Genomic DNA, 15,144 nt, shown 5'->3' with positions numbered 1-15,144 from the left:
CGTGAAACTGTTCCTTCTCCTTCACAGTAGTTTTGAACCCCAGACTAGGCTCAAGGCCCAGCATTTCCTACACAAACCTGAAAGCATTCAGCTCTCTTCAGAGTACCTACAGCTCACAGCTCTGTACACAGATAGAAGCCACATTTAGGAGGTCCTTTAGCCAAATAAATGATCTGTATTGCTAGAAGCCTTGTTTTCAGTTCCCATGGCCACCTTGATGGAGCAAGGGTTTGTCTTCATTCTGCAATGCTTGGTCTACTGGGCAGCTCATAGGGTAAGAGGATGGCATGTCTCTACAGCAGTTTCTTGCTCCCAGAAGAACATGTGCAACTTTGGGCCTGCACAGAGGCCAGTCACAATTTGGCAGTCAGTTAGATACTCATGCATTCAATTAAAGTGCTTTTTCCCCTCACACATGCCCAGCAATGTAGCACTTCCCATGAGTGGCTGTGAATAGATCTTTGAAGAGGTTCTCACAGAATGAATGTACCTCTGTTTCCCCCAACTGCTGAATAGAGGGCAAATTTGCTTCAGAAATATAATCTATATTAGTATAGTTATAAGTGAGATCTGTGCATTCACATCTCATTCTTTACCCATACAGACTCAGAAAAAAAAAAATCCAGAGTGTTTCTGGGGGGAGGAGGGAAAAAAACCTACTTGTGAATAGAGTACTGTGCAAGGAGTGGGGAAGATAAGGCTTGCAGCTTGCCTTCAGCAAATCCCTTTGTTGCTTTGCCCTTCTCTTTCATGGTCCTAAGTCTCGTCTACCTGTATAAACAGCTCCCTGGGAGCCATAGCCACAGCTGATGCTCCTCAATACTCCTTTAGTAGTACATCCTATAAATATCAAATATCATTAACAATAAGAATTTGTATATTCTAAAGATGAGGTTACAAGTCACAGAATCAGAGGATTGCTGAGGTTGGAAGTGACCTCTAGGCATCATTTAGCCCAGCCACACCCCGCTCATGGGATGGCCAGCTACAACATGACATGCAGGACTACATCCAGTGAGGTTTTTAATGTCTCCCAAGGATGTCAACTCCACAACTTGTCTAGGCAATGTCTTTCAGCAGTCAGCCATCTTCACAGCAAAGTCTCCAAGTATTCTTCCTGTAGTCCAACTTGAGCACATTGCCTTTCCTCCTTTCACAGGACACCACTGAGCAGAGTCTGTCTCCATCTTTTCTCCCATCTCTGCCCCAGTCAGGTAACATCTCCCTCTCTCTCACTCTCTCATTTTAGTGCCACAGTCCTTTCATCATGTGGTTATTTGCTGGCCTCCCTCTACTACCTCCATGTCTTATACTGGGAAGGCCAGAAGTGGACACAGCCCCCCTGGCCTCACCAGGACTGAGCAGAGCAGAAGGATCCCCTCTCTCAACCTGCTGGCAGAGCTTTTGCTGGTGCAACCCAAGAGGCTGCTGGGCACCTGTGCCACAAGGACACACTGCTGGCTCACATCGACTTGGTATTCACCAGGAGCCCCAGCTTTTTTTCTGCAAAACTGTTTCCCATCTGGTCAGACTGCAGAATATCCTAGTGCTTGGATTTACATCTTCCCAGGTGGAGGACTTCATACTTACTCCCTTTGGTGAGCATTGTGTGATTCCTGGTCACCATTTCTCCAGCTTGCCAAGACCCTCTGAAGGGCAGCACAACACTCTGGTGTATCAGCCACTCCTCCCAGCTCTACAGCATCTACAGAGCAAGTTCCAGACCCAAATAAACATGAAGTGGATTGAACCAGAAGAAGTTTAGATGGAAAAATTTCTTCACAAAAAGGTTTGTCAAGCACTGGACCAGGCTGCCCAGGGAAATGGTCACTATCCCTGAAGATACTTAAGAAGTGTGTAGATGGGGCACTTACAGGCATGGTTTAGTGGTGGACTTGGAAATTCTGGGCTAATTATGTGACTTAATTATCTTAGAGGATTTTTCCAGCCTAAATGGTCCTGCGATTCTAAAACAGCAGCAGAAGTACATTTTGACCTGTCACTAATGGATTCTGGTTGCATGGTTTGCACAGCCCGCAAAGCTGCTTGAGGCCATAAAGACTTGAGAATCACCTTCAGCTCACCTCTCAGAGGCACAGAGGGGCCACTGTGCAAATTTGTCTTGTTTGTGCTGCATCATGCCATTCTCAGTCATGAGAATAAATCAATTGCACCGGAAAATGAAGGAGAAATAGCAGCTGCTTGTTGCAGAAGTGCAGCAGCCCTGAGACACAAGTAAAACATCAGCACTTTGTTCATAAAATGAAAAAAACATCCAATTTAATCTCCTTTTGCAGTTTATCTTTCTGTATAAGAAGGAGGGTGCCTATTTTCTATTTATAACTTTGCTGGGAAAGAGGCAGTGTTTTGGTGTTATTAGAACAGAAACATTCCAGAGCCGTAAACTGAAAGATGAATTCATATTCATGTTTGTGTTTCCCTTGAGCCTGCGTTCCCTAGCAGAAACGCTCGATGGGCACAGTGTAGTGTAACTGCTTGACTTGTACATTTGTAGCTAGCACATCCAATGCCTTCTCCAGCAGATAATACTGTATGGCTAAACACGGACTTGTAGCTATTTTAAAAATTAATCACATTTTAAATTTCCAGATAAGGCAGGATGTCTTTTCAGGCAAGCAGGATTAAATTTAGTTTCCTAAACAAACATAATTAAATAATGATGTTCTTGAAAGAGTTGTTGTTGATGTTCTTCTCAGGTTGAGGATAAAGATTAGCATGTGCCAAAACAGTTTCCTGATTTGCCAGCTAATTTCCTGAATATTCTCAGCCAAAGGGCTTGATCTGCTTCTCTGTTTCCTATCTACAGCAGTGGCATATTCCTGCTTCCCTTCTTCCTACTCTTTAGATGTAAAATGGTAAGAGCAGAGCAGCACTCTGCAGAGGTTACAGATACCAGAATGAGGGACCAGCAGTGACACAGTAACCCTAATTTGTATTTAGGACACTCCCTATGAGGACTGAACACTTCTGTCCTGAAGACAGCTTTGGTACATAGCACCTTTATAAACAAGAGGCATTTGAACATTTGCTCTTTGAACCACATTGTTCAGAGCAATTCTAACTTCACCAAGAGGTGGTTTTTTTGCTCTCCCATCTCATCTGCTTTTTAATTTTAAACATCTCTTTAGAACAAGACTTAGATAACGTGATATCTCAAACATAAGGGAAAGTTTGGAAGTACACAGAATACTTATCCCATTCTAAATCAACCACCTGTTGGCCTCAGAAAAAAAAAAAAGAAAGAAAAAAGAGAAAAGTGTTTCAGTACCTTTTGAATTCCATTCTCCAGGTGAACTGATATGCTAGGGAGAGATGTGTATGAACATGAAAATACATCCTAAGGCAAACCACTAAAGATTAAAGTTAGGCTTGCATTTATTTGGGATTTTTCAAAGTACTCACATCTACTGATTTTTGCATTCTTACATTGCTCTTTATATCTTGGTTTCATTCACCACAGGCAACAGAAGTACCAAATAGTCATCATAATTTTTCCACCCAGAACCATGAAATCCAAGAAAAAAACCCCAGACTCTGTGAACAAGAAATGCCATCTCTACCTTGCCAGCTCAGCTAGTCATCACTGTTGATACAGCCTTAGTGACAAAGGAAAAGTGCTGGCTGAGTGCCGTAACCACTGCACCAAACCAGACAAGAACGAGTTAGATTTGAGAGTCACCATCAGAAGGGCTGGAAACAGAATGTGTTTTGTTATACTAATGTTCATTGGAAGCATAGCATCACCAAAGCATTTCTGAGGCAAACCAAGACTAGCCAGGAAACTATCACTTACGGTATTTTTCATATTTCCAGTAACTTGGCCTCTTTTTTTTTTTAACTACAAAACAATCACCAACACAAGTACTTTATACTGGTTTCTTACAGAAATACCAGCCTAAGAAATGCCCCAATATCATCCAGCCTGAAACTCTGGCTTGCTTCTTTACACCATTTTGCAACATCTCTTCGAGAAAAAACTCTCCCAACGTTGTATCAGCTTGAAGAAGCACTGTCCATCTCCTGCTTTACTGCGAGAACAAAGCCCTGCCAAAGAATAGCTCTTGCAAGATATGACATTGAATGTGAGACTCCTTGTTTTCTTTTGGCTGGTCTCCCCTCCTGAAAGCCTAACTGAAGAATAACCTTGACAGAAAACACAACTAAACATTGACTTAAAAAAATTAAATGGAACTTGATTTTTAGCCATCTTTTTCCTGGCCTGATCAAGTCAGTCCCAAGCTTGCCCCACACCCCAATGATCAGAGCCAGGAAAAAAGTTTGTGCTGTAATTGACAAATCTGCTCTTCCTTGAATTTAACACTTATTTAAGAGTTTGATTAGGAACTATTCTTTAATTTGCTTTTTTCTTTGCCGTGGCATTTTATCACTCTTGTAGACCATCCTTGGACAGGATTGGAATTAGCACAAAACCTTTTGTTTTCAAGCACATGGATTTCAGCCTTATTTCTGCTATTCTGAGAGGTATGAATAAATTATGCTGTAATTTTTTCTGACACACATTGTTAGCTAGATCTCTCCAGAGATAGACACAGCTGGTGCTCCAGTCTGAGACTACACATGTGAGTTTACAGCAAAAATGTTTCCTTGCAAGTCAATATGACAACAACCCAATGATGTCTTTCTCCTCCTGTGTTTTAATCCAACTGATTTTATCTCCAACTCTACCTTCCAAACCACATATACATCCAAAGGACCTCAGTTTGGTAAGCTCATGCACATTTAATTGCTAAAAATCCAGCACCAACCCCCAAAACTGAACTCTCTAAACCATCCCTTGATGTTAATGTAGCTGCCTAAAATATTGCCCAACAGGTTGTTCTGAATATTTTTTGTTCTTTAGCAATCATAGCACAATCTTTGCACAATTAAATATTTTTTTGAGTTTTTATTTAATTTTTTAATAGTCAAATTAGATCACTGTGCTTGAACTCAAACTCCCTCAACATCATATAACTACTCAGCTGAAAATATTTGCTTTTATTTATGTAGTACTGGAGATCATATCTTATACCCTAGAGTTCAATAACACAGCATTCAGGGCCAGAGACTGACTTATATAAAGATCATATGAAAAGACATTCCTGGACACAGGCGGCCATATATCTAAGACAAGGAAAATATTCCTTAATCCGTGATTGAAGAACTCAACTCCAGCTGGTAATCCCCCTTTTTAGCTCATATTGTTATTTAGGAAATTCCTGACTAATTGTTTGCTTCTCTTAGTGTTTCACTAGAGCGTGGCCTGTCCAATGGGTGGGAAGGGATAAACCCTCTTGCTGCTGGGGGTGAGCCATTGCAGCTATGACAGACCTCTTGTTCTCATGAAACCAGGCCACCAAGCAGCTGCCTGCCACCCCTGCCAGCCACCAGCTCTACCCACAGACACGGTTTGTTACCCTCTGCCTCTGAGAGGACAGTGAGCCCCAACCTCAGGGCATCTTTCCTGCAGTGGGGGGAGAGGGTCGTGGTGGCAGCCTGATGCCCCCCGTAGCCAGCTCCAGCCTAATGGAGGATTTGGGCTAGTACTGACCAGGGTTATTTTACTGGATGAGATCACTGCAACATTTTTGGAGAGCCCTGCACACATTATTGGAAACAGAGTGGGAGCTTGGAGGGGAGGAGGAGCTCTCTCACATGGAAAGCTTTAAAGCTACCAAATGCTAAGTTCTCACTCAGGGGTGGAAGTTTCCAGTGGTAATTAAGAAGAGGTTTTCCATTAGCAAGTGCTACATTAAAATTTTTTACATCATTGAGAATAAAATCCTCCTCAGAAATGTGGAAAGATTTAATAAATCCTAATTAGCTAGAGGTGTTGGAGGAGCAGGGGAAGAAAAAAAAGAGAGAAATGAATGCCCTGAATCATGTGGAGATAACAAACTATTAAAGATTATTTCTTCAATAGTTCCTCTACTAGGTAAAGACAGCATGTGTATAAAAAAGAAGTCCCATGCAGAAGCCTGCATTGGCCAAGTGACCCAATCAGTGGACTTAAGGTGTTTCAGGGTCTGAAAATACTGTGATCATGCTCACACTCTTCTCAAGCATCAGCAGAACTAATGAGGCACCACCTCCCAAGAGGCACTGCCAGGTCTCTCGGGTGAGGAGACAGCTCTGTCTACATGGGACCATAACCAGGAGCTCCAGCTGCGCTCAGAAGCTGGAGCTCACACATCCTCCTCACCATCTGGCCACAGGAAGCATCACTTCAGTTCCTGCTACAGCGCCATACACATGAGCTGGAAAATTCAGTTGGCTAATTTTAATAGGAAATGCTGCAGAGCTATTGTACAGTTCAGAACAACTCTATTTGCAAACATACTCATGAGGAAAAAACAATAGCAATGCATGGAAATAGCCTCCACTGCAAGCATCTTGCCTTCCTTCGGCTTGCCTAACTGATTTGCGGTTTGTTTACTACATCTCATTATATTTTTACAAAAGAAATTATATTTGCTTTAAAATTAATGTCTATGCTTAGCCCTTAAATTCCAGTATAACAAACTGTGCTCTGGCTTCATTTCTCACTGGATAACTGTTCAAAGAAGTAGTTACTTACTTACTTTTCTTCATTCCAGGAAGAGCTATTCATGCATGGCCATACTCAATTGTGTTTATTTAGAAGGCAAATAGGAAAAAATGAAACAAAACAAACAAAAAATAACCAAAACAATCACACCATACTAATGAATAGCTCATGTCTTTTGGAAAAAACACTTACCTTCCTTAGATCCACATGACACTTGAAAGGAAGAGAAGCATGTCAACATGGTATTCTTTTCAATTACTTCAGGTTTTTTATTGGTTTAGGTCTCGAGGTTGTGCATGATCTGCCACTGTCCCATGAAAGACACGTTCATTTCCCCTTGTGCCAGTGGATCCCAGGAGGGTGAATACTTGGAAAACTTAAAGGAAACAGGATTTGCAGGTGCCTTGCAGAGGTAGGTGTGACTGGGAGCAACACAGAGAGGAACACTGTCGTACCTGGCTTTGCTGCTGAAGGATCCCAGGAATGTTCACAAGCTCCTAAAGTATGGGATGGGATTCTCCATCCCTCTTACATGGTTTGCGTTTCCTGAATGTGACTAGAAATGATGCAAAATTATATGATGATCCATACTTTGCATACCTGAAAATACCTTTATTGCACCAAAAAGGTGTGCAAGTAATAAAAGCTAGAAACAGAATTTCCCAAACCACTCAGGAAAATTTTATCCAGTGATTCTTAGCTTGAAATAAACTCATTAATTTGGGGTGGGATTCATTCTACTTAAATTAGCCATCTAAAGATTAGTTGGCTAGGGCTGAGCTAGTCACTGCAGGATCCCCAGCATCAGTGGAAAGCAATGCACACCCCCAGGAGACACGATGAATCACAGAAACGCAGAGATGCTTTTTTCCAGAGCACTCGTCCAACAATGTGCACTTCAGGAACCTCTGAGCCAGCATCTGCAGCTTTATGTTAAAACCTGCCCAGGGCTCCATTGCAGAACTCTTTCCTCTGTTAAAACCAAGCACCTTCTCCTACGCTGTCTTTCCTAGCTTTCAATGTGCTATTTACCCTCAGTAAGCCCTTTCCTCTGATCCCATAAGTGCTCACTCCTTTGAGAATTACTGATCTCTTTTGCAAAGCCATGTGGTCAATCTCAACCTTTGTCCACAATAACTGATCCTTTCAGGGAGTTTCAGGCAGCTTCTAAGGCATGACATCCCTCCAAAAGCAAAGCCAACTCTTCCATAGTATAATTATTCAGGCTTACAATATTATCTCATTTATTACTGTGTCTATCATTTTTCCAAGTCTAAACTGATCACTTTTCCCAAGCTTACTGGTACCTTTCTGGAAAGGGCATCCATTATACATCAGACAGTTTTCAGTCCTCTCATGCTCATAGAAGACAAGAGGACTCCAAGTAGCAGTTTAGCTACTTCAGTCTTTGGTGAGCACTACCTAGTACTGATTACCTTCTTTTGTTGGTTTGGTCTATAAAGCTTTGAATCAGTGTTGCTTAAAGCCACACCCCCTCTTCTGATAAGCAAATGTGGACTTCCTCAATATTTCATATTTACAAGCCTGTTTGTCTCATCCCCACTCACGTCCTGTCATATACTTTAATCATTTTAAATCACTTTTTAAATACAGAGATATTTCTTTATCATGTGAATGCATTATCTTTAAAAATAGCCCAGATACTGCAAACTCTTTCATAGAGGTGCCTATTGTTCTGCCTAAAGAAGAGAAAGATCTTAGTAGTCTTTTCCAACCTAAATTATCCTACGACTCTAAGATTTGGAGGAGCCATGATGAAGCCCCAAAAAGAGGAAAAAAAATAAATGGTATTGGATAATTTTCCAAATGTTGTAAAGATTGCCATGACCCCCACAAAAAGCTCCACATCAGCTTTCCCTGAGGACAAAGCTATCACCACTCCATCTGCCTCCTCTCAGAAGAACAAATAGTATTGTAAATGCTGACAGGGCCTGATTTATAGGTTGGGGTTTTTACTCATATTCAACCATCCAAGTGCTAATAACACATGTATTAACACTCTCATCCTTACTCAGCCAGGATTCCAGCTAAGTTACACAATTCACCTTCATCACACTTTCCTTCAACCTTTCAGTAGAGAAAAAACAGTTTGAGCACCCCAAGCTGCAATTCAGACTACTTAAATAATTTCAGTTCAGAAGAACTACTTAACTATGAAAAAACAACCCTCAAGATTCCTTTAGCTTCAGGTCATGTTGGGGTCCCTCCCCCGCCGTGTAGCCCTGGGAGAGGGGCCCTGAGGGCACAGACACGGGGTTTCCCTGCCCCTGCTCAGCCTCGTTCCCATGGGTTGGTTTGTGTTCCCTGCGCGGGCAGAAGGACCCTTGGTCCCGTGACTGGAACAGTTCCTCAGCAGAGCCCCGAAACATCTCTGAAACATCTAGCAAGAATCTGTCTGTCCATATATATTTCCTTTCCACGGGACTCCTGGTTTGATATATGCGTGTTGCAGTATCCCCACTGCAACAAGGTCAGATACCACTTCATTTGCAACAGCAAAACTCTGAACAATTCTTTACCAGAGAACTTGAAAATACCTCAATACCATCAGCCACCCAGCATTTTTGTGCAAGTTACAAAGAATTTAAGATGCTGCCCTATCCATTTCTGAAGAGCCCCCTTTTCCTCTACAATGTTCCTGTTTTCAGGAAGTAGAGGTTGTTTTTTCCACAGAGATGAGTAACCTACCTGCACTATTGAAAAAAAAAGCAAGCAAACAAGCCAACCATCTTTCCCACCTCCATGTCTGCAAACATATTATTCAAATTCAGCAGAGAAAACAAGTTTCATTAGGGAAGCACATTCTTTTTCTTCTCTAAAAGCCTACTCACCTTGCACAAGTATATAAAGGTCCTAACATCACCACTTCCTCCTATAACCCACAGTCAGACCAAACATCTAGCTAAATACAACCTCTCCAGGATGAGCTCAGGTGCTACCAAACAGCCTAAGAACCAGAAACACCTGGAAGCAGTTGGGGCAGCTGTATTGAGACGCAGCAAGCGAGGCAATGCTCATTTTCCATCACTGTGGTTATTTACAGAACATTAACAGCAAGTGCTCAGCAATGTGTCTTCTTGCCACATACTCTGAGGAACACACTTAACACTACAGCCCCTGTCTCGTGTGCAAGCTGTGGGGTGCTGCTAGCACTGTCACTGCTATGGCAACCATGGGTCCAAGCCCTGCTGCTCACTGTGATATGGCATAGCTGCTTGCATCAGTTTATTTTGATGAAATGCATTAGTTTTAAAATTAAGATTAAATATAGCACCATTCCTATGCTTTTGTGAAGAGATGTGCTGGAGGCAAAGCCTGAATTACTGTCATCTATTGCATTAGAATGTAAGAAGCTCACAATATACCTTAACTGAATCTGAGGATGCTTAGGCCAGGAGGCATCACTAGATCACTACAGATTTCATCAGATTTCAGAAAATTCTGTGGAAACTTTCCCACTTTGAAGGCAGAAAAACAGAAAGGTAGAAAGCTGAAAATGAAAAAGTAAAGGAACCTAGAACTGAGCCAGCTTTTCCAAGTGCTAAATATACATTATTCCCTTAACAATATGGTTCCCATAGCCATTGGCTGTCCAGCCCTTTTTCCCTGCCCATCACCTCTGCTCCTTCACTGGCGCAGGACAATCACAGAACAAACAGGTATAATAGTCTAGGCCACACTGAGTTGTAATCGACTCACGGTCACCCAGCAGGCTGGTGCATTTATGATCAACTCCTGTCATTATAAGGAAGGTAATAAAAGGGTGAAAAATGCATCTCCAGTGATGAGGTTACATAAAACCTCATGCAACTGAATAAGGTCATGATGTACATGTAGGGCTAAACCTTCATCTCCCATTTATGCTGGTACCAAAGTAGAAAAGTTTTTTTAATTACAGAAAGACGGAAATTGAATACTTTCTTTACAAAAATAGTTCACTACAACTGAGCTACCTATCACTTTGTTGTATGTTCACAATATGCCTTTCCCACAAAATTCTGCAGATTTGTCCTTGGGTCACAGAAGCCCAGAGCATCCATTGTTTATTTTCAGACTTTTGTCAGTATGAACTTTTTATCACAGGGAACAGAATTTTGAAAAGTCTCTTAGTATCAACCTAAAGCAGTTAATTTTTGGAAGAAGTTAATTAAGGTGTAACATCTGGAGGCAGATTTAGGCTTTTTAACTGAATTCCCAGTCTTATTTAATTTACTATTAAATTGGTTTCTGACACTGGATGATTCTCTCCAGCTAATAAATGAACTTTCCCACTTTGCCAGTCCCATCCTCCCCCATTTTGTAATCACTAGACAGTCATAGTAATCTACTTTGTCCTTTGGTTTTAGCTGGCATTGGATTTCTCAGAGGCTGGTCACCTCTCTAATATTTCTATAAAGTTACAATGTAGTCATGCAAAAATTCCACAAAGTTGCATAATTAATGAAGCATTAAAAATACATTTGAGCTAAGACTGCAATATAAAAGGTGCTTTCAATAAGTGCCAACACTACCTCCTGTGTAGTAGGTTGCTCTTGGGATACAAGGTACTGAACTAAGTTCGTACTCTTGCAAAGGAGTTAGATTTGTCCTCCCTACATCCTTGAACACCAGTCTTGTGGTTAAAAAAATTGCACCACGAATATCACACTGGGCACCATCACCTCTTACAGCCAAGTTATCCATGCAAGTGCCTAAATTCTATCCTTTTCCCTTCTCCTGCTTACAAGTAGAGATACTTCAGTTGTCACCTGTAAATGTTGAAACCTATCCAAGGGTGTTAGGGGTTTCAAAAAGCACTGGAGTCATCCTGATCTATTTTAATGTTCTAGGAAAGCAATCACTGGATGAATGGAAGCAGCAGGAGAGGTGAAAAATGGAAAGATAAAGCAGCGCAGCAGAGACCGATGCTTCAGTAATCGGTAAACACATGTGCTGATTCCCAAGCCAGGTAGGACTGGTTGGTGATGGCTTTCTACAAACCTTTGTACAAGTCTGTGTTGAAGGAAATCCTAATGCAAGTGGGTTTTGATTGATTCAATTATCTTTTCAGTATTATTTTGTTTATCTGTTCCTTACAAACTGATGGTGTGAGTCAACTTGTGAGTCTGCAGGAAGCTCTTGTGACAACTGAGACAACATCCTCTTAGTAATACTGCCAGAAGCATTAGCAGCAAATGCAGGTTTCACCATCACCTTCATGGGATCAACCAAGCTTCTGTTTCAGTGTCAGCAGTTAACCATTATCCAGTCTTCCCCTAAAATTCCTCTACTAAAAGTACAGCATTTTCTGATATATGAACAGTCAGGTTTAGATATTTGGCCTGCCATGTTGGCCAAATCCCACCCAGGTCTTTCTGATATCATCAAAGGACATTTGAAATTTCTAGGGATTCTGTCACTACTTACCACAGCATCTATCCAGCCATGCTACAGCACTCCCATTTGAAGCTGCACCTTTTTTCCAGTGAAATTGAACTATTAGCAACCCTTTCAATGAATCCATGAATAGCTAAAATGTTTCCCTGACTAATAGAGGAAGTGAATTACTCTCTGACTTTTATACATGGTATATAAATGACACAGTTTAATGTGAGAAAATAATTGTCGACACACAATAATTACATATAATTTCATATGATCTGATATGTGCAATTTAGTGTTTTATTAAACAAATACAGTAGCTAACCAAAATCAGATAGCTGATAATGGGAAATAACATTAAAGTCTGTGTTCCTAGGGTAATTATTGGTCATCTGAAATGGTACGTGCTCTAGAACATAATACAGAAAATTACCTTCCTGTGAAATAAGAAATACAATAGAAATAAAGTTAAGGGACATGTTTATTTCTGAGCTTTCTGCAAGCAAAATTGCTTTGATACAAAATGAGTTCAATGATACAGTGCTACCATCCACTCAAGCAAAAGAAAACCTCACATTTACATGAATGCACTTTATATTGATATTCTTACAGAATAATAGTTCAGATATCCAGAATGTGTCTGGCCTCATTGAAAGCAATGGCACAGAAATGCTGCAAGGTATTGGAGTATCATATTATTGGCAAGTGCTTAATTAACTCTGTGAGTTCTCTGGGAGATGCTGTATAAATAAGGGTACTGTGAATGTGTGTTTCTATTCCTTAGTAGTTTTGACATACATCCTTTAGTGTTTAGTTAGCTCAAAATGTGTAATTGTGTCTTTTGGCTTTTAGTATTCTCTTTTTCTTTTTTAAAGAAAAATCATGAGGTATCCTTTACTGTTAACTAATGACGTAGTGATAGGCCTTTTTTATTGAGGTTGCAGAGACTTACTGTACATTCAGTACACTGTACATTCAGCAATTATTTTAGTGTACTTTCTACATGTTACTGTGTACAACTGTTAGTTTACATTAGAACTCTTCCCCTTCTCACAGGATATGGCAAAACAAAAAAGAATCTGACAAAAATTATACACATAAAATAAGAAGACAAATACACAAATAAGGCCATCTGCAGAATTAAAAATCCACCTCTTGCAATATTTCACAATAATTTCTACATAATATTTTACATCTTAGGAACTTAAATATTTAATGCAAAAGGAAAAGACCTTTATGGAGCCAATCATATTATCTCTTCAAGGACTTGTCCAATTTGCTGGCTAGTGGCCTTCTCTGGGGAGTTGGAATCTTAGAAGGCTTGGCTGATCCTGGCCGAGAACCTGCTCGGGGTGTCGGTCTGCTTGTAGCAGGAACAGTCTCTGACATATCCGAGCACACAGACTGGATCTCTGAAATGTCAAAGTCAGATGCGTCACTGCCTCGGCGGCTGCTTGACCTGCTGCCAGCCTTGCTTCCTGCTCGGCTACCAGGTCTGCTTGGAGTTCTTCTGGTTTCTAGAAAGAGAGAAGGTAACTATCAGGATAAAAGGTAAGGATGGAAAAGTCCTTTCCTGGGTGTTTGGCAACCCCAAAAATTCCTCGTTGCACAAACTAAAATTTAGACCTCTGCCAAGCAAGCTAAATGATGCTTTGTCTTACACTAAAGAGAAGCAAAGGCAAGACCAAATGCTGACACATATTCATCACTAGCACATCTCATTAAAAATGCATTATCCTGGCAGCTTTTCTTGACTTACTAGATGTGCATTGTACCTTCACTCAACAGCCAGAGCCTTTCTTTCCCCTGCCATTTTCTCAGCTATTAATTGAAAAAAAAAAAAAAAAATTCAGTACCTGGTCTCTTCATGCATTCATGATTTCTAAGTATAGGCATCTTGGAGATGAAAATGAATACCACTATTTTTAAATGTGTACCCCTCTTTTCTAAAACAAATTAAAACCCATATAGATGAAAGCTGCAGCTAAACAAGGGCAAAGTATACATCCTGCCCATCAAAGGGCTGAGAAGATGAGCTCTCAGCAAGCCTGCTAAGTAAAAGCCTGCCCAGACAATGTGCCATGAAGAAAAAAAACACAACAAGGAATCTTAAACAGAAAACAATTAATGTGGTTTTTCATAATTTTCCAATTACTTATTAAGTATTTTTGATCTTCACAAATCTGATTCCCTGTATGTGTGAAGAACACTGTGTTGAAACTGAAATCTTAGGTGGCTCGTAATTTAAAAGACATGTACTCTTTGATCAGGATTTTCCAGTACCGCTGAGTATGTTTTGCAGAGCCCTAAGCTGTGAGGGAAAGCCAGCAGAGCTATCTTCTGTTCTAACCATCCAGCCCTCTCCCTTACACTGAGCTGCTCTGAGCATCCTGGAAGAGCACAGCTTCACTGCTTTCTATTTTTGTATACTGATTTTAAAATCTCTATGGGATATTCCATTAATAATTAATTCCATTAATTCCACCTACAGCTGCTCCCTGCAGTTCTTTCAAAAGAAATGGACATGTCATGAGTAAGTGACCCCTTAGCTCCAACACAATGGAGACTAACTTGAATACTGTAAAGAACTGGATCCTTTAAGTAAGTGCTCCTTCCCTAGTTCCTTGGGCAGATACATTGGAGGTACCACTGTCAAGAGATTGCAGTCATGATTTTGCACATCCAGAGCTGAACATGTGAACGGAGAGCCTGATTATGTGCGCCCTCAGCAATGGGCAGACAGTAGGACTTTCACTCCTTCCCACTCTTCTGACATCTCCCTTGAACCCTAAAGTGACCTTAAATATTCAGCTGGAAAACAAAGCAAGTGGTAGATCAATCTCTGAAGTCAATTCACTCACCTGCAAACTGAGCTCTGACTCTGGTAGCTGCTGTTGACAGGATGCCACTGTCTTCTCCTGAGTGGAAACCCTTCCCTGATAGATATCCTGGCAGTCTGAGTTTACTTCCTTGAATTGGTGTTCCCTGTGCAAAACAAAACACAACAAACAAATGCTTTTTTAACTGAAGATAAGGACTGGTAATAGGTGCTCCATAGCTTAGAATATGATCATCATAACAACATTCACTGTGAATCTGAAATACTGGTTTGAGCCACTATGAACATTATTCATAAGTTTAGAATGTTCCTTTAGCAGTCTGCATTTGAAGTAGTCCAAATGTAAAACAACAAC

The 15,144-nt window shown here is 40.8% G+C and overlaps 1 protein-coding gene across 11 annotated transcripts in view; it reads right to left on the bottom strand.

Moving 5' to 3' along the window:
* Positions 1-12,229: 12,229 nt before the first annotated feature.
* Positions 12,230-15,144, bottom strand: part of DST (dystonin) — a 207,282-nt gene continuing 204,367 nt past the window's right edge. For all 11 annotated transcript variants that reach the window (XM_017739217.1, XM_017739218.1, XM_017739225.1 and 8 more), the window contains 2 exons: positions 14,812-14,935; positions 12,230-13,467 (listed from right to left, as the gene is read on the bottom strand). In XM_017739217.1, coding sequence (XP_017594706.1) covers positions 13,202-13,467; positions 14,812-14,935 — 390 coding nt within the window. In that variant the 3' untranslated portion in view covers positions 12,230-13,201. The remainder of the gene's footprint in view (positions 13,468-14,811; positions 14,936-15,144) is intronic.

The sequence above is a fragment of the Corvus brachyrhynchos genome, unplaced genomic scaffold, assembly GCF_000691975.1.
Source record: "Corvus brachyrhynchos isolate BGI_N302 unplaced genomic scaffold, ASM69197v1 scaffold136, whole genome shotgun sequence".
NCBI lineage: Eukaryota > Metazoa > Chordata > Aves > Passeriformes > Corvidae > Corvus > Corvus brachyrhynchos.
The sequence above is the reverse complement of the archived record's forward strand: the minus strand, read 5'-3'. Positions and strand labels throughout refer to the sequence as shown.